The 25,437-nt window shown below is 40.4% G+C and overlaps 1 protein-coding gene across 3 annotated transcripts in view; it reads left to right on the top strand.

Annotated features, from left to right (window-relative positions):
• The first annotated feature begins 352 nt into the window (after positions 1-352).
• Positions 353-25,437, top strand: part of SCAPER (S-phase cyclin A associated protein in the ER) — a 163,247-nt gene continuing 138,162 nt past the window's right edge. For 2 of the 3 annotated variants that reach the window (XM_072147688.1, XM_072147686.1), the window contains exons 1-5: positions 802-819; positions 13,691-13,808; positions 16,233-16,300; positions 19,241-19,438; positions 24,273-24,373. In XM_072147688.1, coding sequence (XP_072003789.1) covers positions 811-819; positions 13,691-13,808; positions 16,233-16,300; positions 19,241-19,438; positions 24,273-24,373 — 494 coding nt within the window. In that variant the 5' untranslated portion in view covers positions 802-810. Of the gene's footprint in view, positions 516-801; positions 820-13,690; positions 13,809-16,232; positions 16,301-19,240; positions 19,439-24,272; positions 24,374-25,437 lie in introns of those variants that run through there. The other variant, XM_072147687.1, reaches the window with a different exon arrangement.

The following is a 25,437-nucleotide window of genomic DNA, read 5'->3' as shown; positions in this document are numbered from 1 at the left end:
ATTGTACTATGTTTGTGGGTGGGACAACAGGCGCGTTTTAGAATAAAGGGGGAGGGGCTTTTAGGTATGGGAGTGATAGCTCCTACATGAACAGAACCATGGCGCGGAGTAATAACTAGTGGTATATGATGGCGCATCACTGCAGTTTTCTATGGTGTGTAGGGTAAACCAGGTTTGTAATACTAGATGGCTGTGGCAGCGGCGTCACACATGTAGCCTGCCAGTCACACTGCAAGTCACCTGTCAGGAACTTCCGGCAGCGGACGCAGTTGCCATGGCATTTACAGCTTACAAACAACTCGCGAGTAAATAGTTCTGGAAGGCGATTGGACTAGATGGGCTCCTTGTCACAGAGTTCCTGCCGCGTTCAGCCAATCGCCTACTAACTTCCGCCCTATGTCCCAGGTTTTGGGTCGGAAGACCACGCCCCTTGAGTCCGGCGCCTGCGCTTCCCGCCTTTCCGGTCAGTTGCCGGTGACACTGGAGGGTGGAGGGAACGCTACGGCGGCCGGATGGTAAGGGCTGTGTATGTGATTGATAGACAGGTACCCACCTGTACCCTATGTGATGCCCACCTGTTCCTCAGCCCAGCCTGTAGTAACGATGTGGGTGCTGGCATCCTGTGTCATGTTGGAGGCACCGGCCACTTGTGTTGTGGTAACTAAGAGGATCTAGAAATCTGGATGATCATAGAGAGAATAAAGGCCACACCCCCTGTATTTCTGTCCTTTCCTCTTTGAGTATAACATTACCATATAGCATTAGTCATCAGGGACCCCCCTGCCCACCAGGGTCACCAGTTGTTGGCCTATGATAATGGTAATACCTCAACTTTTTATTCCCAGAAAAACCCTGGAATCATTTTCCAACAGAAAGTCATTTGTAGTATGCAAAATATTATATTTTGCCATTGTCTACTTGTAGTTTCCACTGAATATAATAATTCCTGTATGTAAAGTGTTTACTGTGTCATAGTCACATGTTAGAAGATGTCATTGATGGCGTTCTGTGTGGCATGTACAGGGATAGACGACCCTCTGCCCATTACTGTGTGTGGAGGGGACAGTAGTGCTCCCATCACCAAATCACATTCTCCAGATATGCTGCTCTCAGATAGGGCAGGACAAATAGCCGGGCACCATGGGGGAGATTGACCTGTTTTCTGGTGTTGAAGCAGTGAAATATTCACAAAGTGTTGTGCAGTGCAAGAATTAGCGATTATAGTAGCTGCGTAGTACCGAGGGGCCCAGGGGCTGGTGGGGTAGCTGCCCTGGGCCTACATACTTTTGAAAAACCTGAGAACCTGAGATTGGACCTGGTGTAGTTTGCCCAGCGTCGATGCCGTGTGCCAGATGATAACTCTCCAGACCCCCCTCGTGTTTTAGTATTCAGACAAGTCAGAGTACCTGCCCAGGCATCGGATGTCTTCAGCAAAATCTTGTTTTTACTTTTCTTCTGTGTTGCCTGCAAGTTGAGAAAAGGTGTGGAGAGTGGCACATGACAGCATATCGCCGTGTGCTGGAGAGGACGAGGTGGGGACCCCTCCATAGAAAATAGCGGTGCGCGGCCGCACACAATGGGAAAGATAGAGCATGCTCTATCTTTTCCCAGTGTACGGCTCGGATCGGTGCCACATGTGTGGCACCATACCGCCACCATTGCCGTCTATGGGGACGTATATGCAGCCGCATATACATCCCCACAGACAGGCGTCGGAATGAGCCCTTATTAAAACCACCAGTTTTTTGCCTGACATTCTTTTTAGTGAAAACTGCTTGCAAGTGTATTTATAAAGTTTGACACATTTGTGTCGTGGCTGCACTATACCGAGTGCGCAGTTGACCATGTGCCATATTTATCATGCAGTGTCTGACAGAATTGTGTTGCACGCCCCATGTTATAGGTGCACCAAAAAAAAGTTGGTGCACTTTGTCAGAGCAGTGCAGAGGGCGCCAGATTCATGGAGAACGTGCACCACAATTCATGAATCTGGCGCACACTACACATGCAAACTGCACATAGTACAGTCTGCACTGTTTTTGATAAATGTGGCCCAGTGTGTGCTGGCTGAATTGCATGGATCGATCACAGTGAAGAAAGCAGGACTCCTCAAATCATAGTGACGTATGTTGTAAGGAGTCTCTTTTTTTCTGCATGACAACATGAACATGACCATATCTGCTGTGAAAAATGGATGTTAATGTCTGTTTTTAATGGCTGATGCGCTTCAGTCTGGCATCCATTTTTTATGGATCCTTATAAACTATAGATTATGAGTGGTCAGTGAAAAATGGTTCTGACCCGAACATGTTTTACTTTGTAAAGGATCGGTTGCTTGGTCTGTTAAAATAACCACTGTTGGCACTGATCCGCATTGTAATTAGTGCAGCTGTCTGTTCTAAAATGTAGTTTCAGCGTTGGACTTGTTCTACAAGCTCTCCACCAACCCTAACTTTATTCAGGTCATCTACATAAAAGATAAACATTCTTTTTCTCAATTTGTGGCCATAGAAAAAAACATAATATGGCAATTCCAAACTGTATGCTATTATTTAACCCCTTAAGGACGGAGGGTTTTCCGGCTCATTTCTCGCTCTCCAACTTCAAAAATCCATAACTTTTTCATTTTTCCGTGTACAGACCTGTGTGAGGGCTTATTTTGTGCGTAACAAATTTTACTTTCCCGTAATGTTATTTATTTTAACATGCCGTGTACTGCGAAGCTGAAAAAAAATTCCAAATGTGGAAAAATTGAAAAAAAACCGCACGTGCGTCACGTTCTTGTGGGCTCAGTTTTTACGACTTTCACTCTTCGCTCCAAATAATACGCCTACTTTATTCTTTGGTTCGGTGCGATCGCGGTGATACCAAATTTATATAGGTTTTATTGTGTTTTAATACATTTTAAAAAATTAAACGAATGTGTACAAAAAAGAAAAAATTTTTTTTGCCATCTTCTGACGCTAATAACTTTTTCATACTTTGGCGCACGGAGCTGGGGGAGGGGTCATTTTTTGCGAAATGAGGCGACGTTTTCATTGCTACCATTTTGAGGTCTGTGCGACATTTTGATCATTTTTTATTTCATTTTTTATGTTATGTAAAAAGGTGTAAAAGTCGCATTTCGGACATTTGGGCGCCATTTCGCGCCTCGGAGGTCACCGCCGGCCGTAACCGTTTTTATATTTTGATAGATCGGGCATTTTGGGACGCGGTGATACCTAATATGTTTGTGATTTTTACTGTTTATTATGTTTTATATCCGTTCTAGGGAAAGGGGGGTGATTTGAACTTTTAATATTTTATTAATTTTTTTTATTTTTTAAACTTTTTTTTTTATTTTTTTTTTCACTATCTTTTAGACCATCTAGGGTACATTAACCCTAGATAGTCAGATCGCTCCTACCATATACTGCAATACTTCTGTATTGCAATATATGGCATTTTTGCAGCACATTCATTACAATGAGCCACTGGCTCATTGTAACGAATCTGCAGCTGCCAGATAGCCTCGTGTCAAAAGAAGACACGAGGCTACCATAGCAACCGATCGCCGCCCCCCGATGACGTTCGGGGGCGTGGCGATCGAAAAAAAGATGGCGGCGCCCACGCGCCGCCGTCTTTTAAACGCCGCCCGCGACTTTGCGGGCGGCGTTTAGAGGGTTAATAGCCGCGATCGGTGCAAGCACCGACCGCGGTTATTAGCGGTGGGGGTTTTGTGCAATATGCAAAAACCCCCACCTCTGTATGAAGAGGACTCAGCCCGTGAGCCCTCTTCATACAGCCCTTATACCTCTGCGCCGTAGAGCTACGGCGCAGAGCGTTAAGGGGTTAATGTTTTCTGTTACTGTTGGGGAGGTTACTTTTTGCTGCAATGTGGTATTGGCACTGTTAAGGGCCATTTTACACTGTTTTGGAATGTTTGATTTGTGCAACTAGGATGGTATTTCAAGTTTTCACCCCTTTACAGAGCATCAGGCCTTAAGGTAGTTTTTCAGGTTCCTTTATCTGATCATCTATCAGTGGAGTACAGGACAGAGAGCTGATTTACACAAACTGGTTAAGTAGGACACTTGTGGTGATTAACATGATAGACTGAAGGCACAGCTGCACTGATTCAGTAGCACTTTTAGTGTTCTTTCTTTAGCCCATGGTAGCAGAGATATCGGAGGATGATGTAGCAGAGCTATGGTAATCTTCTCTGACACTGTCCAATCAGCGGCAGGCAGTGTCAGGGGAGCTACTGTTCAGTGCTCCCTATGCTCATCTAGAGGCTGTGTTAAAACATTTTTACATTCTGTTAACGTGTGGTTAACATTGAGTTTACACGGTAAACGTAATATTAACACAGTGTAAATGCAATGTGTTCTTCTTGAAGACAGATACACTGTCTGCTGCACAGCATTAACATGTTTTTACATTGTGTGTTTACACTGTATTTACTTTGTGTTAGTGTGGTATTAACATTGTATTTGCATTGAAGAATCTGTGTAGCAGCCCCTACATTATGGTATGTTAATCTCCACATATGTGAGAGACAGGATCAATTTCCTTTAAAGGAAATCTAGCTGGTAGACATAATACTAAACCACAAATACTTACCTGTGCTCCTCTTGATGTTGATCCGAGCTCTGTTCCTCGCTAAGCTTGATACGCTGGGATCACTCATAAACTTATAGTTAGCAGCTCAGAGAGCGGGAATGAAAGCTTTAACATATCCAAGTGATTTTGAAATTGTTTTCTCGTGACACTTTGTACTTCATGTTAGTTGAAAAATTTTGGTGGTATGAGTTGCGTTTATTTATGAGAATATTAGATATTTGGTGAAAATTTGGAAATATTCACGATGTGCGATTAGGGTTATGAGGCTTTGAACGTTATGTGCGATTTTTTTTAACTTTTTCATAAAAACCGCAAAATCCTGCTTTTGAGGACTCTCTCAGGCATCAAGTCACTTTGAGAGGCCTAAATAAAAGTTAAACTCCATAAATTACCCTATTATAGAAACTACACCCCTTAACATATGTAAAACAACTTTTATGAAGTTTGTTAACCCTTTAATTGTTTTACAGGGGTTAAAACAAAATCGGATGCAATTTTGAAATTACATTTTTTTTGGCTAAATGAATGTGTTTTTCATAAAATATACAAATTCTCAGTGGATAAAATACCCAAACTCTCCACTAAGTTGGATACTCAATTTCTCCCACGTACGCTAATACCCCATATGTGGTGGTAACCTGCTGTATGGGCACACGCCAGGGCATCGAAGGGAGCTGCGCCATTCAGAGCAGATTATGCATTGTCACTTTTTATTGGCTATACAGCCTTTTATTTTTTGGCAATTTGGACATATAAGGACTTATTTTCTGCGACATGAGATGCACTTTACAAATACTTTATTTTATTGGGTCATTAGCTTATTGATGAGATTTTATTAACTCTTGAATGTACGGAGGAAAAGAAAATCGTCAATTTTGGTTTCCTTTCCTTTTGTATTTTTTGGGGGTCGTACACCGTACAATAAAAATACTATATTATCTTTATTCTATGGATCACTACGATTACGGTGATACCTCATTTATATATTTTTTTTTCTATATTTTTTAAATTTTACAGGAAAAAAAAACTAATATAAAGAAAATCTCACTTGTTTTCGTATCGCCATCTTTTCGGAGACGTAACTTTTATATTTTTTGGTTGACAGAGCTGGTTTAGGGTTTATTTTTCGCGTGTTGAGTTGTCCTTTTCAGTGGTACCATTTTGGCTCACATAACTTTTTTTGACCACTTTTTGGAACTTTATTGTGTAGGGATTTTCTGAAAAATGTAAACAAAGATCTTTTATTTAAACAAGATCAGACACTATGTACTATTAAATTGATGTTTATGACACACTTAAATGTACAATATGTTATATGACATGCATAATGTATTTCCTGTGCACACGGGAAATGTTTCTAACGATAGTAGCATGTAGACCATGACTAAGGACCACAATATATAGTGTCCGAAATGCTTAGGTCTGCTACTATTTTTAGACTAAGAGCATGTTTGCTCTATGTCATTTTATCGCTTTGTATCTATCCTGATTTTTTAACAAGGAGTGAAATAAAGTTTTTTAAATAATTTTTAAACGAGTGCTGGATCATCGCTCTATTTTTCTCTACGGTAGATTTCCTTTAACTGTTTGCAGCGAACTTTCATAATTGTACATTGGCAGGAGAAAAGTGGAGTATGAAGAGGGCTTACGGGCCCAAACAGCAAGGCTGTTTGATGCATGTTGCGGCAAACACATGTGGCTAGCAATAAAGTGATGATAAAATAATAAGCTGAACAGTCTTTTCTATTGGAAATATGCAAAATATTTATTCAGAAAATATCTCACAGTAATAGAGTATTGCAGAGAAACATGTAGAAATGCATATCAATGTGGCAGAATAAAACTATAGGATGAGGTATCTAATATACAGGCAGTCCCCGGGTTACATACAAGATAGGGTCTGTAGGTTTGTTCTTAAGCTGAGTTTGTATGTAAGTTGGAACTGTATATTTTATCATTGTAATCCCAGACAGAACTTTTTTGGTGTCTGTGACAGTTAGATAGTAAAAATGTTGGGTTGTCATAAGAATCAATATTAACACTAAATCTTCATTACAGACGCCTGTGATAACTGCTATAGCTCATTATTGTAGCCTAAGGCTAAAGTACAGGAACTTACCAACATCCAGAGGTCCGTTTGTAACTAGGGGTCGTATGTAAGTCGAGTGTTCTTAAGTAGGACCGCTTGTATAAACAAACAATTGGAGGGTTCAAAATTGTAGTAAGTATAGATATACATAAACCTCAGATTTGAACTCTACCACTTGGTAGACATTATTTCAAACCAAATGTACCTTTAGACTGCTGTGAGTATGCTGAAAATAGGAACTGATCTTCTTTATTCCTGGAAATGTGCCTTTATTGGCTCTATCACTAGCGCCCTCTTACTATCCTAATTATGCACACCTCTATCGTGCATAAACTAACCCGTACACCCTCCCATTCCCCTTCGTGAGAGCCAGCAACATCACCAGGCTCTCAGGAACTGAAGCATCAGCATGAACATAAGTTCCTTATTCAGCATACCCAAGGCAGTCTAAAGGTATGTTTGGATTGAAATGATGTCGACTAAGTGACCGTTACTGATCACATGTGTTTTAAAGGAAATGCATATGTGATCAGACTGAGCCCCGCCCCCAGACGTTTGCATTGCATTTGCATGTGACCGCACCCTAAACATTCAGATAATACTTTTTTTCTTTTCTTGAAAGTATCTATGATTCTTCTATGATTGGTATTGTGCATCAGACTTCAGAAAATCTGATTAGTGATGTCTCTGGATGTAGGTCCATCAATAACAGTGAAGGGGCATTCTGAGGCAGGGAGAGCTTGACTTGTTAAAATCTCCGCCTCCTTCACTTTATACAACCAATTTACCTCTCACTTCAAAGTTGATTTTCTGAATGATACCACCACACTCGGTCATGAAAGTATCATGATTTGAAGTGTGGTCAGCTGCTTAGCAACATACTGGTAGTGGTTTATTAGGTATATTTCTGATGACAGGTTCCCTTTAAGTTGAATTTGTATGCAAGTTGGAACTGTATATTTTATAATTGTAGCCCCAGACAATTTTTTTTGTGTCTCTGTGACAATTAGATTTAAAAAATTGTTGGGTTGTCATAAGAACCAGGATTAACATATTAAAGGGGAGCTTCTTCTGTTTCAAATTACATAAAATTATGTTTCTAGGTGCCAGGGTTCAGGAGATATATTTAATATTGCAGACACCTTTGGTAACTGTTATAGCTGTTTATTGTAGCCTGGGGCTAAAGTACAGGAAATTTCTAACATCCAGAGGTCCGTTTGTAACTAGAGGTCAGGTAAGTCAGGTGTTCTCCAGTAGGGGACCGCCTGTATACACATTAGTACTACAAGCATATATTTAAAAGATTTTCTATTTAATGTTAGAAGAATACACATATGTCGTATACATATAGAATAGATGCACATATCTAATATTCTAGATACGGGTTGCTTTAATGTATTTGAAAAATAGATAAAAAGAGTGAAGAATCTGATCCCTGACTTGCAACTTATAGACCGCTGATAAATGTCCCATTTGGACAATATAGACAATTGCCAAGGAATTGCACGTATTCAGAAACTTTTGAGCAAGAAGTGGCAAAACTCACTGAGCAATTAAAAACTAAACAATAACCTAAGGTCCTTCTACACAAATCATGGAAGAGGCCAAGAAGTTTAGAACGGGAGACCATGTTTAACCTCTTCACAACTACCATACAGCTATATAAGTCCTATTTGCACATGCCTCCTGCAGAAAGGATGTAAACGTCTTGACAGTGACCAACTTCAAGCCCTATCTCCTGAACCCTGGCACCTAGAAACATAATTTTATGTAATTTGAAACAGAAGTCTCCACCTCTTGACTGCAGGAAACCAATTTACACCTCACTTCAAAGTAAATTTTTCAAATTCTTCAAGTTTTCCCAATATATAATACTATTACATCTCTGAAAGATAGAGAATGGAAATCTCCTGATAAGAAATCCTTTATCCCTAGAACAGCAAAGAGGAAATATCTGTTTCATGCCAAAGCTTCCATCTCCAATCAACAAAAAAAGCAAAAAGTTTTCTTAAAAAGGCTTGGGAACCACGACAAGTGCCTTTAAGCCCAGCAAAGCGCTTGCGTGTCCCATTCCATTTTACTTTGGTTCAATCAATTGGATGGGAATATGCAGAATAGAGACACTAGCTTCCTCAGTAGCAAACATCCAGAAGGGGGCCCCCTCCTTGGCCGATTCCTTCATTGACGCCCTTAGACTCATGGTACGTTCTGCAGCGTTGTCCAACTCCACTAGGAAGGCGCTATGGCTAAAGAACTGACCAGGTGTTATAGGGTCTAGGAATAGACTTTGTGGAATCCCCTGTGTTGGAAATCTATTATTTGGTTTGGTGCTTGAGGAATTGTTGGAGAAGACAGATGATAGGAAGAATTCTTTCCCTCCTACAGCCAGACATTTCAGGTACTTTCGGACCTTTTTCAAAACAAGGTTCCACAGTAGGTTTGGAGACAAACACCCAAACCCTAAACCCTTTCAGAAGAGTAATGGATTTCTGTTCACTCAGTCCAACATGTGATGGTTAAGGATGTAAGGAGCAGGCTCACAGGCTGAGCTCAGCATGCTCAGTCACTTACACTGTACATGGCAATACAAGTGTATTGCAGTGTAAAGGCTTGAACAAGCGATCGATGAAGTAGAAAATGTAAAAAAGTAAAAAAAAAAAAAATTAAATAAATGTCCCATAATCTTCCCAGTTACACATAAAATGCAAATAAAGTATATAAAACACAAAAACACGTACATATTTGGGATCACCGCGTCCGTATCAATCAGTACATTAAATCTAAATCAATATTGAACCCGCTCGGTGAACGATGTAAAAAAAAACTTGAAAAACTTCCCGTAATATACAATTTTTCATCAAACACCATCACTAAAAATGTTCTAAAAAGTGATCAGAAAAGTTACGTTCCCTAATATGATACGACTGAAAAGAACAACTCTTTTTGCAAAAAATAAGCCCTCAACCAGATCTCACAACAGAAAAATACAGAAGTTATGGCCCTAAAAAGTTGTCAATAGTAACAACAATGCGATTTTCTCCAATATTGGTTTTGCTCAGGAAAATTGAGCAAAGATAAGAAAAACTATATAAATGAGGTATCACCGCAATCGTAGTGAACCGGAGAATAAAGATGAAAAATAATTTTTACGTTACGGTGGGCAGGGAAAAACAAATGCTAAAAATCCAAAATAAAAATTGATGATTTTGTTTGTGTCCCCCTTGAAATAGTTAATAAAATCTCATGAATAAGCTTGAGACTCCCAAAATGAATTATCTATACATTGTATCTCATCCCGTATCAGTACACTCGGAAGGAATTGGGCATCAAACATTGCAGAGCGTTTCATCATTTAATTTATTCTGAAACTGTCAGTTTTGGCCTAAATGAATATATTTTCCAAAATAATTCTAAAGTTTCTAAATCGCAGGTCCATATTGTTTTAATCCATGTCCAAGGGTTAATAGACTTAATAGAAGTTGTTAAACTTATGTTGAGGGGTGAAGTTTCTATGCTGGGGTTATTTATGGGGTTTTACTATTATTTAGGCCTTTCAAAGTCACTTGAAAGCTGAGTTGTCCCTCAAAATGTGAGTTTTGACAATTTTCATAAAAAACAATAAAAATGGCCCCTAAAGTTCTGCGCCTCATAACATCCTAGAAAAATATAATCTCAACATAAAGCAGACATTCCGTAAATGTTAATTATCTAGCTTTTTGGGTAGTTTTACTTCCTGCCTGGAAAGCAGAACATTTCAAACTTGGAAAATGAAGAATTTTTACAAACTTTTGCCAAATTTTCACTTTTTTTCAGAACGAAACGCAAAACTTATCACTTAAATTTGTATAACTAACATTAAGTACAATGTGTCACGAGAAAACAGTCTCAAAATCACCAGGATGTGTTAAAGCGTTCCGAAGTTATAAACAATTATCATGTCAGATTTGAAAAATTGAGTCTGGTCATTGAGCTGAAAACTAGTGTCGGTGATAAGGGGTTAATAATAATCTCAATAATAATAATAACAATCTCTGAGAAGATCCCTCTCTATATACCGGTGCATAGAGCCTGTGTCACAGTGTAACAGTGAAGCTCTTGGTTACATAAAATCCACCCATTAACAACCACTATCCCCATAGCCTAGTGTAGTGATGGCTAACCTATGGCACTGGTGCCAGAGGTGGCACTCGGAGCCCTTTCTGTGGGCACTCAGGCCATCACCAGAGATGACTCCAGGTATCTTCCTGCAGTCCCAGACAGCCCAGGACTTGCTGTGCACAGAGCTATTTTAAAGTGACAGGACTACCTGGGACTATTTTCTGCTTTATTGGTGTCCTCAGGGTGCTGGTATCAATGAAAACTGTGACAGAGAAGGGAGTATAAATCACAAATTAAATTTCTGTGTTGGCACTTTGCGATAAATAAGCGTGTCATTGTTGTAGTTTGGGCACTCGGTCTCTAAAAGGTTTGCCATCACTGGCCTAGTGGATAGAGGCTCTGTCTCTCTATGGCAGGTGGAGTGTGGAGGTTGTGGGCTGGGCAAAAAATTATTTTATTGAATTAGAGACCCTGTGTCTGGGGAAGCCCTGGGAGATGTAGAGATCCATATGTGGACAGATGGTGATATCTCCCTGATGCCAGGTCCCTGCTCTGCCACTAACCTGACACATTTCTTAAAGATGTCTGCACTGCAGATACAAGGAGTCTGTGGAAGTTATTCAGTACCACATGTAACAGAAACCTGATATTAAACCCTTCTGCCTTTGAAAGTATCGTATAAGTACCAAGATTTTGATGCATCGTGCAAACCTAGTATGGATGCTTCACAGAACCAGAGATATCTACTCTTAATGTTGCAGAAAAAATGTTGAGTTCTATATACAGCTTTTTATTCCATAGATTTCCAACTGTATCTTCAACAGTCGATATCTCTGTTTCTGTGAGCACTGTATCTCCATTGAGAGAACTGTGCATCTGTAATTAGCCACACATTTCTCTTTCACTTCTTGCCCAGCAGCTATCTGTATGGGGAAAAAGGAGATGGTGAATACACTATGCACATTGCATTCAGCTCCTGTCATACTGTGTTGAGATTTCTATTGGCGTGACCACTATTGGCAAAATAATACAGTGAGTGTGATTTGACGCATGTCAAATAAAATCCTTTGTTCAGACATAATATTGAGTAGATAACTGGAGTACGTATTTGGCAGTAAAACAGCATCTCAGCCATCAAGTGTTTTATATATTGCATAAGGTTTAAAAGAAATAGACCACTAGACAAGTAAAGCGATCAATAAGAAGACAAATACAGACCCAAGTGGCCTTCTGAAGCTGCCATTCTGATGTTCTGGGTGACTTTAGTAATAACGTTTTAGTCCTTGTTACGGTGTACTCAGTTCTATAGTGCCCTCTTATTCAGGGGTATCTTACAGTTTGGAGTGTACATATCAGACAATGTGGTGTAACAAACAAGTCAAGGCCCGGACCACCGCTTTACATTTATTATTACATATTATTGGCTATTTATAAATAAGTTAGAATCAACCTGGCTCATTGACTTCAGAGCAAGAAAGTGAGAGACTAGGAAACGAAAAATGTTAACTTTAATCTAAACTCTCTTATTTACCGCCATTTTTTTAATCCATCACCAGCCACTATTTAAATCTGTCTAGTTGCAGACTGAGCTACCCATTAAAGTGAATGGGCCCAGGGGCTCATTCTCAGCACAGATAAGAATCAGCCGTATTGGCCAGGAATAAACGTGGTGACTCTCCATTGTAAAGGTTACATTTTGCTCCTTGTATCTGCAGCAATAATTAACACGATGCATATTTTTTATTACGGCATGTGGGTAGGGTTTCAATATATCCATTCTGCTGCTAATGTTCATGGCTGTCGGATAGCGGGCAGAATATTCTGTCCTTTTCACTGGCCTTGAGATAGTTTGGTCCGACAGACTCGCTTTGTGCACTTGCAGCGTTTATTAGATTGGAACTTGAATCGCTGGACTGTATTCCCAGAAGCACACAGGGTTAGATTGACAGAACAAACTCACTTGTTTTAGATAATCTGCTTCGGTCTACGGATGTCTGTTCCTGATATCATTGCTCTCCTCTGTATTACAGAAGCATCCAGTGTTAGGCTATATTCACACTGCCGTTGCCCGCCCGTACCGTACCATAGCGGGCAACGGCAGTGTACGGGGAGAGGAGGAGGAGGTGAGCGCAGCTCACCCCCGCCCCTCTCCATAGCAACCTATGGCGCACGGCCCCGTATTACGGGAAAAGATAGGACAGGTCCTATCTTTTTCCCGGGTACGGAACGGTACGGTGCCGCACGTGTGCTGCACCGTACCGCTCCCGTAGGGTGCCGTGCGCCCATAGAAGTGTATGGGGGACGTATATCGGCCGTATATACGTCGGCCGTATATACGTCCTCCATACGTTCGTGTGAATGTAGCCTTAGGCCCCTTCCACACTTGCATTGCAGGTCACGTCAGAGTTTGGTCAGTGAATGAAAAACTGACATTTTGCAGTTTTCAGTCAGAGTTTGTTCAGTGTCTCACGCACGTTTTCAATGCAATTTCAATGCGTTTTTCACGTGCAGATAACGCGCGTGAAAAGGACTCAGGACTGAGCTCTATCTTTTCAATGGCAATTGATTTGTTAAAAAAACGCATTGCACTTGTGTCTCAGAGTGCAATGCGTTTTTGATGTGTCTCCATCGACTTGTATGGTGCGTTTTTCACAAGCATGACTTGCAAAAGTAGAGCATGCTGAGATTTAAACGCGCATTAAAAAAAAGTCTGAAAAAGCCCATTGATTACAATGGGTCAAAGTGCAATACAAGTTCTGCATCAAAGGCACGCGTTGTACACGCGCGTGAAAAAGTGTAGAAGAGGCCTTACACAACTTACATTTTTCTTCCTGTATGGCATCATTCTTTCTATGAGGACTACATATAAAAGCACAATTTTAACTTTGTTTTTTTTTACAGGCTTCGTTTCAAAGATCTAATAGTCATGACAAAGTCCGAAAGATTGTAGCTGAAGAAGGACGTACTGCAAGAAACCTGATAGCCTGGAGTGTCCCCTTGGAGAGCAAAGAAAATGAAGGTACTTACACAATTGTATGATTGGAGAAACAATTGCTGAGGCTGAATGGAATAATCCTTTGATGTGTGTTGCCAGTTTGCTTCATATTTATGTAAATGACATAGTCTTTACATGTAAACTTATGAGATACTCCTCTATTCAATTTTTGCTTGGGTGCTGCTGCTAACCATCTTAAGTTGCAGAATCCAGTTTCTTCGTTAGGTGGGATCCCAGCCCTGGAAAACACAATATGGATGTGCAAGTAATGTATAAGATGAGAAAATATTTTGCATATAAACATAGTATATGTGTATCCCTTAGGCTACATTCACACAATGGTATGCTCGCGGTGCGTTGGACAGGAGGAGGCTCCCTCTTTTCCCAGTGTGCAGCGGGGAACGGTGCCACACGTAAGGCAGTGTACCGCCGCCATTGCCATCTATGAGGACATATATGCGATCCCCGCATATACATCCCCATAGACGGCCGTCTGAATGAGCCCTTATACATAGAATTCACCTAAAAATAGATTTTATTTGAAAATGTCAAAAATGTCCACCTGTCAAACATCAATTCACTAACATATGGTGGAATTGTAATTTTCAATTCTTTTCATGGATTTTAACTTCTGTTTGTATCTAACAGTCTCCTTGAAATTTTCCTTCTCTAGTCATTTCAAAATATTGCACAACAAATACAGATTTTTATGTATTGTTGTTAAGCATGTATGTACAATATAAATATTGTAGAAGAAGAATCGCATGCCGCACCAAAAATTATAGATAAAAGCATGTAGTTTTATTCCAAAAAAAATTTCTTTAAAAGACAATCATGAAATAACAGTAAGTTTAGCGAGACAGCCTGATTGGCATAGAGTGAAACGGCTGACTGGATCGCCTACGCGTTTCGGGCTCAAAAGACGCCCTTACTCATGGCTCACAATATACTAAGCCTGCAGCCTGCTAGTACTATAAGTGTGAGCTACCTCCATCTTATGTACCTGACACATCCATATAAATATCTGTGCTTGAGGGTCACATGACTACGTAGTGAGAACCCCCCATCTTTCCTGATAAATATCATGCTGCCTGACCCTATTAAATATACAAAGGATATAGTGAAGAGAGAAGTGATTTACAATAATGGAACATAACATGGTGATAAGGACTCCTCTTGTATTTTGTGCTGTTACCTCAGCCAGCATTGGAAGTGCCCTGGATCTGGGTCATATATTGATTATGGGAAATACATCTCCTTCCAAGGGGCTGTCAGTGGTCAGGTTACACGGGAATAGAATACAAAATCAATGCACAAAATGGGATACATCTCTGAGCAATCAATATCCTTTGTACTGTACAGCCATGAATAAACCATCACATGGCCTCTGCCTACTTGGAGCTGGGGGTTCTCATTATGGTACCGGATGATGGCACAACTTATCATTATTGTACCTGATTTGAAGCCTAATTTGTTGTTTCCAGAGAGTTGATTTAATAGGTGGACAGAATGTACATGTGCTTTGTACATTTTGGGGGGCTAATTAGATGTAAATTTAAATAAAAGAGGACTGGAAAAAGGTGAGAAAACTGGCAGAAGCTGTGTGGCAATTGTAGGAAAAATGTCAGATATTGATGTAAAAAAATTATGGATGAGTTTTCAGTCTGTTTAAAAACGGTTCAAGAATGCCTCTAAGAATGATGTGAAATGGTCCTAAGTCTCACATTAAAATGACATGACAAGGCACAAGCAGACAGACCTATAATAGGGCATCAATATCAACACCTGCTTAAAGGAAACCTACCACTTGAAGTGGCAGGTTTCAGATGGAAATACCGAGCACCAGCTCAGGGTGAGCTGGTGCCGGAGCTTATTTTGTTAGTGTTTTAAACCGCTGTATTGCCGAGCGCGTACCTCCCTGCACCGGCTATAAAGTTTAAAAAGTGTTTTAAACCGCAATACAGCGGTTTAAAACACTAACAAAAATCAGCTCCGGCACCAGCTCACCCTGAGCTGGTGCTCGGTATTTCCATCTGAAACCTGCCACTTCAAGTGGTAGGTTTCCTTTAAAGTTGTCCTAGTTAGCCATGCTTTCACTTAATCAGCCAGTGGTATCATATTCGGCACCTGGAATGGGTGCAGTTCAGACCATTAAAGATAACAGAGATGACCTGCAGTACCAAGCACAGCCACAGCCTTAGTATTGCCGCTCATTCCTATTCACTTCATTTGGACTTAGCTGCAAATTAGCCACATGCCAAATCTTCAACTAGGTAAGTTGGAAGTACTAGGTTTTGGATCCCTAGAACTTGGTTATTGATCACATATTCTAAGGATAGTTAATTTTTTAAAACAAGAATAACCACTTTATGAATAACAATTGTAAATAAGTGTCACTAAGCTCAGACACTAGAGAAAATACCTTTGATACTTTTTTATATTTTACAGGAAAAGCCAAGTGGCCATGCGGAAAACCTAAGAGAGGAACCCACGGAGCGCACAAACCTCCCAAACCGGTGATTTTTGCATTGTTATGTACATCTATGTTGTTGTTGTTGTGTGCAGACCTCTTCCATTAGAGTTGAGGCCACCAATATGTAGCAACTTTTGGATGATTTTCAATATGACATTGGGAATACGTTTTTATTTCTGACAAATATACATTAACAATTACCAAATGACAATTTACAAACTATAGCTACCGTTTAATCAATGGAATTAAAGGCTATTTATACTTTGTTCTCTCCCGGGCGGCGCCTAGTATGACGTCATATTAGGCGCCGCCCGGGAGAGAACAATGGCGGCGCCCAGCAGGATGTTAAAGAAGACAGAAGACGGGCGTTGAAGCAAAAAGAGGAGCCGGGAAGCCAGAAGAGGAGCCGCGATGACATCGGGGAGCAGCGCTGCGCATCGGGGCCACTGGAGGCGGAGTATATAAGTTTATTATTTTTTAAGTCCATTTTTTTATTATTTTTTACTCGTATTGACTCGTGTATAAGCCAAGGGGACTTTTTTAGCACATTTTTTGTGCTGAAAAACTCGGCTAGAAAAACACGGTAAATCAGTTTTTCTTCATTCCTGAAACTGTAAGCAGCTGTATTAATATTTTCACAGCTGCTTAAACTTCAACAAATTAAGAAAAACGGATTGAAACCAGCCAAATGCATGGTAAACAATCAAAAATGCACCAAGAAAGCACCATGTGATCGCATCCTGAGGCTCTTATTAAGCAATTTCTGTTGGTTTCTAATTACTCAGAGATTACAACTGGCTTAAATTCTGCAGCCTTCTTTTATTTTAACCATTGCTTTAGCATTCACGTCTAACTTTGGCTCAAAACATGCATGAAAAACTGCCACAAAAACAATGGTGTTTTTCTAAAAAATGCTATATGTAAAGCCTTCCACAAGGATCTTGTTGTTTATTCATTATAGCTAAAATTGACATAAGCGGAGATGTACCATGTAAGAATCTAAAAAATCCTAACTGTCTTCCTTGTGACATTTTATTCTTTTCTTGTTGCCACTTGAAGGGTTAAACCCTCTGGTTGAAAGTGCAGTAAACACTACACAGGGAAGAAGTTATTTGCTGCGCTGGCGTTACTTAGCGGTGCATTAGTGAGCTCATCACTCATTCCTCCAGCAGGAAGCCGACGCTGGGAGTTCTTGGGGTTGTTGATAGACCCATAATCTCAGGCAAGAAAGATTAATTGAAATGAGAGGACTGTTTATGATATTTCATGGCCGCCCCAGATAAGCACGTTTATTTTACATTCATTAATCCAAAGAGGATAAATCATCACAACAGAAGTTTATCCCTCAATCTCTCTAGGAAATGTTGACACTGTGGGATAGAGTCCCCTAAAGACAAATTCACATTTTTTAGAAATTGAAGTGTTAATAATGAAACGTAATCGGACCTTGTCCATTTTTTACCTCATTTTTTTTCTTGATTATGTATGTAATGGAAGCTAATAATGATTCTAGGTTTAGGGAAACCTCGTTTTATGACTCAAAGTTAAAACTGGAAATAAGAGTGAAATACACATGAACAAATGTATAAGCCGAGTTTTTCAGCACTAAAATGTGCTGAAAAACCCTAACTTTGCCCAAACTTGAGTCAATGTAAAAAACGTATCTGTACTCACCTTTCCGATGCCCCCCGCTGTCTTCGGCTCCCTGCACGGTCCCGCTGCACAAAACATGACGTCAGCCGCTTGCCGACATCATAGTTTGTGCTCCGTCTTCGGCACACACTATTATGTCAGCTAGTGGTTGACGTCATGGTGTGTGCGACGGGACAACGCAGGGAGCTGAAGACAGAACCGAAGCCGGAGCTGAAGACAGAAGAGCACCTGCGTGTGAAAGGTGAGTACAATTTTTTTGTTTATTTTTAAGGCTGAGCAGGGGGCTGCCGGCTACATATGGGGGGCGCAGGCACTGCCTATATACGGGGTGGGGGGCACTGGCTGTATATGGGAAAGGGGGAAGGGACTGTCTATATACTTGTTGGGAAGGACTGGCTATATACTGGGGACAGGCATTGGATATATACTGTGGGGGATGCACTGGCTATATACTGGGGGGCAGGCATTGGTTGTATACTGGGGGGCAGTCACTGGTTGTATACTGGGGGGCAGTCACTGGTTGTATACTGGGGGTGGGCATTATATATTAGGGGGCAATGGCTGGCTATATACAAGGGGGCAGGCACTGGCCATATACTAGGGCGCAGGCACTGGCCATATACTAGGGCGCAGGCAATGGCTATATACAAGGGGGCAGGCACTGGCTATATACAAGGGGGCAGGCACTGGCTATATACAAGGGGGCAGGCACTGGCTATATATTAGGTGGTGCTGGAAATATACAAGGGGGCAGGAACTGGCTATATACAAGGGGACAGGCACTGGCTATATACTAGAGGGCAGGGGCGGGCTATATATTAGGGGGCAGGGGCGGGCTATATATTAGGGGGCAGGGGCTGGCTATATACTGGGGGAAGGCTGCGACCAATGTATTTCCCAGCCTTTTTGTGTTAAAATTAGGGGTTTCAATACCAGGGACTACTGGAGAAGTGGGAATGTTTGGACAGATCTGGATTTATCATTGTAGCTCCTGCTCCGGCCCTGACAATTCTTCCTGTCTAGGGGATCCTTGAGGGTAGCTAAAATGATCATCCAATTTCTCCTATTTTCTGCTTTATTGGTGTCCTCAGTGAGCTGAATGGCACTTTGTGATAAATAAGTGGGTCTTGGTTGTAGTTTGGGCACTCGGTCTCTAAAAGGTTCGCCATCACTGCTCTAGTATATACGGAACATTCATTTCATGGCTAAATTGTAACTGGTCAATACACTCTGATTATCAAGGGATTAAAAAGTTGTAAGAAAATTAAAAGGAATACTGTACAAGGAGCAGCAGCTTTTGTTTCATGCCTTGATGTCTTTTATTCTACAGAACAGCTCCTTGCACTGCAAATTAAGTGTCAACTCTGCAAATGACAAACATCATGATAAAAGCCCATCCAAGACCAGGCTTCCCCGCAAAGTGGATCTTCGGGCTCGATACTGGGCATTTCTCTTTGACAACCTGCGGAGAGCTGTGGATGAAATCTATGTCACTTGTGAATCAGACCAGAGTGTTGTTGAATGCAAGGTATTGTAGAAATATATAAAAATGATATGCTCTGATTTGTGTTGCAGCTGTGTTTTCCTACTTGCCAATGTCTCCTGTTGCAGAACTCCCTTTAGCTGTGGGGCAGTTTGTGGAGACTTTGTCACTTGGGCTTTAAGGTCTTTTTTCTTTTTATCTCTGAGGTTCCAGGATAATCCAAATATTCCAGCTAATTATTGTAATGTGTCCCAAACATGATATTAGCTCAGAAGCCTTGGTATAAGGCACAAGCTCACCTGCTATTAGAATGAAGAGTTCCTTAGCTGGAAAGCCACATTCTTTCTCATTACAGGCATATACTGTAACACTAGCGTATACATAACTATATAGATGTAATAAAATATATTGGTAAATCTTCATACGTTATATGCATGTAATTAAGCAAATTGATATAGAGGGTTTTAGGCTAAGAAAATCCTCATTCTTGTAACAGGTGAGCTAGTGGGTGACCACACTATGTTGCTGACTCTGATATCAATTCTCTTGAGTTGAAATCCTATCTGATACCCTCTTATAAAATTGCCTGTAATATTTATTGTAATTAATTTTGGTACTGGACAACATCTTTCATTGGTGGTATTTCATATTTCATCACCTCCATTTCTTCTCCCCGCTTTTTACCCTGAATTGAATCCAGGAATCTGGCGTTGGGTAATCTGTGTGAAATATGGTGATATATTTTGTATAGGTTTTTTCACATAAAACAAATCATCCATGTTTTTTCTATTTCTCTAACTAATTAACTAAATGTCCATTTTTTTTAACAAACATCCAGTTTACGGTAGTCTTGTTTTTGCTCTTAGAACTACTTATAACCACCAACTCTACATGATAAGGAGCAGTGTGTCCAGTGTTGAATCCAGTCATCTGCTGTGATTCCTCTGTGCAGCAGTAGGTGGCGATGTTGTAGTTCTAATGCATCTTTTTCCTATTCAGTGACATAACAAAATCTTGTGTTGTTTACCGTTTCTCTGAATCATTTTTGATTTGTCATTGTTGCTGTAAAATAGTTTTTATAGCTGAAATATATATATATATAAAAAAAGTATAGTTAACATATTATCTTCCTCCCATGCTGGTATATTGGATTTCACTGCTTATCACGTAGTCACCACGTTTTCCAATGGGTTACTGTATATTTGTTTGCTAGACTCTCCTTGTACTTCATTATCTTTCTCGGTATGACATATGACAACTCTGCCCGGACTTGTTTTTCTCAATGTCGACTTGATCTATTTTCCTTGTCTTGTGTATCAGTTTGACAAATACAGTTTGACCTTCAGAGACAAGGCCACTTGGACCTTTGTCTGCTTATTTTCAGGTCCCCTCTCTGGTGGATCCTATAGATAGAGTAATTTTCTACTGCTTCAGCACCACGGTTTAATCTGCAATGAGAAGCATTGTAGGTGAATAAGAGAGCTGTATTGATGTGCAGGGCCCTGGGGTCCTGGTGTCTTGGTATAGAGTGTCATCAGGACAAAGAGATGGCGCCAACAGTCCTGCCGTGCGCGCCAGTGACTAGAATTAATTACAAACCAATCGAATCCGTTGCAGCCAATTGGTAAACTAATTGGTAACTTTAGCCGAGTATCTAGCTGTGGTGATCCGGGATGGGGGAGGGAGCGTCCTGAGAGACACTTTTGTCCAGCTGTGGGTGAGATGTCCGGAGAGAGATATGCCTGAGTGACGGAGCCCCCTGCTGCTGCTTGTCCTGTTTGTATTCCCTTGTTCGGAAAACATGGCTTGTGTTACAGCTCTCAAGGCATGAAGCCTGATCATCCTGATAAGATGCACAGAGCAGTCCTTCAGTCAGGTATCTGTGCGGAGATGATCTCTCATTTACAAGCAGATGGAGCTATTCTGCTGCAAATTACCACTAATTGTAGGTCGGGACAACCATTCCCATATAACTGTACCATGAAGTACAAGCAGAAAGGACAGGCTCGTGCACAGCCAACTGTTTTACCAAACCAAAGATGAAAATTATAGAGCGGCTTTAGAAAAAATTCACACTTGGTATATTGGAACATTGGAAAACCCATGTGCTTGCTGCCAAAACAGCCTCATCCAGATGAATGGTACTGATTTACAAACACCAACTTTTATATGACATATCAACTTTATAACAATGTATATATGAATTTGCAGCTGACCAGACAAAGAATGGCCCCTACGAGCTACTTTCTGTACATCGTGTTATAATGACTTGTGGTACTACATTTATATCACAAAAAAGAAAGTATATAATCTTTGAATACTACAATTAGAAGGTCATAAAACGTGGGTAAATTTATTAGATCTCAAATAACCAACAAAACACAGCAGAATGTACTAAACATTATTACTTTAAAGGAAATTTACCATCAAAATCCCTCATGGTAAACCAGGGGCACTTACTCATAGATCCAGGCACTGTGGCTGTGGTAATCTTCTTAGATTTATTATCCATGGCCTCCTTCCTTCGAAAATCATACTAATGGGCCAGACGGTCTCTGGGGAGTGTACCAGACACCCCATGCTGTAGCTTCACAGATGGTTGCTTTGTCTCACCCTCCCCATCTTCTCTGTTGGCACTTCCCACTCCCTCTGCCTTATGGAGGGAATGCTCCTAGCACAGTGTAACAGCCTGTGACTCTACAGCACGGAATCACGCTGATAAGTTACCCCAGATCCTTCTGGCTCATTAGCATTATTTTAAAAGTTGGCAGTGGATTACAAAGATTACCATCTGGATTGCATTTACTAAAGCAGATCTAGCGATAGATTTCTAATGGCCCCATAATCCAGGATCCGCCCTTGAAATTCTTTATTACGCTTTTCCATTTATTTAAATTAAGTTATACAAAATATGTAAATTATCTAGAAGTGGGGGCGTTGCCAGAGCCTCATCCAGGCTCAGACAGCAATGACAATTACCTGTCCCCCAGGGCACTGAATCCAAGCTGTATTCCTGCTTCCTGCTACATCACAGGTAGGCATATTTCAGTAGCAGGAAGCAAGAATGCTACAGGGAGTTTGTATACAGTGCTGCAGGGGCGAGAATCAAGAATCTACAGCTAGATCTGCTTTGGGAAGTGCAATCCAGATGGTAAATTTCCTTTAAAGGACATCTTCCACCAGGATGAAGGATTGTAAACAAAGCACACTGACATACTGGTGCGTGCCCCTTTGGCAGTATCTTATCTTCTTTTAGCTTCTTATACCTTGCTTTTTTTTTGGGGGGGGGGGGGGTTATAAAATTATGCAAATTAGCCTGAGGTGCTCCAGACTCCATAGGCTTTAATGAAGCCTGAAGCCCCTCATGTTCATTTCCTTCATTTTTAAAGACTTATATTCCTAAAAACAAGGGCATAAGAAGCTTAAAGGAAATCTACCATTTGTTTTTATGCATTATGAAACAAACATACCTTGAGAATGCTGTAGCTACACTGATGGAGAATTATATCTTGTTTAATCCCTGAATTGAGTGGTTTTGCTGAAAAAAAAAAAACAATTATAACATTATAAAACAGTGTAAAATTGTTTTTTGAGCAAAACCACCCAGTTCAGGGATTAAGCAAGATATGTTTCTGCATCAGTGTCGCTACAGCATTCTCAAAGTATGTTTGGTTCACAATGCATCAAAACAAATGGTAGATTTTCGTTGAAGAAGATTTGATCGTGCTGGAGGGGACACACACCAGTAAGTCGTTGTGCTTGGTTTACAATTCTTCATCCTGGCGATAGATGTCCACCACATACAGTACAGACCATAAATTTGGACACTCCTTCTCGTTTTCTGTATTTTCATGACTATAAAAATTGTAGATTCACACTGTAGAATCAAACTTCTGAATTAACACACATGGAATTATATGCTTAACAAAAAAGTGAAACAACTAAAAATATGTCTTATATTCTAGGTTCTTCAAAGTAGCCACTTTTTGCTTTGATTACTGCTTTGTATACCCCTTTGTGTTCTCTTGATGAGCTTCAAGAGGTAGTCACCTGAAATGGCCTTCCAACAGTCTTGAAGGAGTTCCCAGAGATACTTAGCACTTGTTGGCCCTTTTGCCTTCACTCTGTGGTTCAGCTAACCCCAAACCATCTCAATTGGGTTCAGGTCTGGTGCCTGTGGAGGCCAGGTCATCTGGTGTAGCACCCCATCACTCTCCTTCTTATTCAAATAGCCCTTACACTGCCTGGAGGTGTGTTTGGGGTCATTGCCCTGTTGCAAAATAAATGATGGTCCAACTAAACACAAACCGGATGGAACAGCAGGCCGCTGCAAGATGCTGTGGTAACCATGCTGGTTCAGTATACATAAAATTTTGATTAAATGCCCAACAGTGTCGCCAGCAAAGCCCCCCCACACCATCACACCTCCTCCTCCTCCTCTAAAGTCCATTTCTTGTGTTTTTTAGCCCAAACAAGTCCCTTGTGCTTATTGCCTGTCCTTAGCAGTGGTTTCCTAGCAGCTATTTTACCATGAAGAATGCTGCACACAGTCTCTTCTTAACAGTTGTTGTAGAGATGTGTCTGCTGCTAGAACTCCGTGTGGCATTGAGTGGGTGGGTTTTTACAAAAAATGACCACAATTCTTAACTATCGTATTTACTTGTAGTTACTTGAAGTTATTTAATGACACAAGTTCTGCCTCAGAAACATGTCCATCTGGCCATAAGCAGTGGAATATTTGTGCTAAGATACAGGTTAACTGGTGAATTATTTTCTGTCTGTGTATGTGTTCAAAATATCTACTTCTTTGTGTAAAGTAATATAGAAATAATGCATTCTTATCAGTCACTCATATAAATATATTAACTTATCTACACAGGAAGTATTGATGATGCTTGATAACTATGTGCGGGATTTTAAGGCACTCATCGACTGGATCCAGCTCCAGGAAAAATTGGAGAAAACAGATGCTCAGAGCAGGTAAATGCCGTTCTATTTCCTCTTTCATGTGCAATTTCACTTTCTTCTTTGAACACTAGGACAGAACAGTTCAAGCCCATTTTTCTGAACATATCTCTAGACCTTCAGTAACTGTCCTTCTGCTACTATTAAAATTGATTTATTTACATAAACAAAAAAACTATGTCCTTGTAGTAAGCCAATTAAATACACTATGTAGCAAATCCATAATCTGGATCCTGTAGCAATGAAGACAGTATGAAACGACTCAGTCTCAGTGTCAGTCCTATTGTCTACTTTACAGAACCAACAGACTGAGGGCATTTGTTATGATTGATTGAGCTTTGCCAGAGGACACAACGCACTTCCCCCTAGACCTTAGTGAATAGGTTGAGGTTTGGTAACTAAGTTCTTTAGCATTGGCGTAGATCATCTAAACTTCAGTCCTGATGAAATGTCCAAGTGATCGACAGCTCAAGTTTTTCACCCACTCAGACTGAACTTACTCATGGGCAACCAACTTTAATATCAGAAACTTGCCTACATTGTAGTTTTACAATGAATATTCTTTTACAGTAAGCTTTCTTCTGTGTTTTGCATATACTGCCCCCGTACTAGAGGTTGGCCTTGTCTCTGGGGGACTGCATGTGCCCTCTTTGATAAGAGCTAGCACTCCTGTGCGAGGCGTATTAATAAACGGCCACTTCCATGACTTTTAACTCAGAGCTTGCCCCTTGGGTGTTGTAATTTTACTTCTGTCTGCATTCAAGGGCAATACAATGGTTCTGTGATTATTTATCATAATACAATCACAGAATGGAAGGTCTCCTTATCTAAAAAACTGGCAAATATTTCCTGAAAGATTAAGAAATTACACCCATTTATGTTTCTCAATCTAGCTAATATCTTATCCCTGGATCACTAAAATTAGATACAGTATCATCATTTACATTAGATTCTAGATCTTTGCTGTACTATGGAATTTTGTAATTCTTTTCTTTTTTCATATGTTTATGTCTGTCTATAAAGTGTATATTAGCTATTATTTTTCTTTATATGAATTTTTGTGTGTTGTTTGTTACTGT

The sequence above is a fragment of the Engystomops pustulosus genome, chromosome 4 (genome assembly GCF_040894005.1).
Source record: "Engystomops pustulosus chromosome 4, aEngPut4.maternal, whole genome shotgun sequence".
NCBI lineage: Eukaryota > Metazoa > Chordata > Amphibia > Anura > Leptodactylidae > Engystomops > Engystomops pustulosus.
This window is presented reverse-complemented; position numbering and strand designations above follow the sequence as displayed.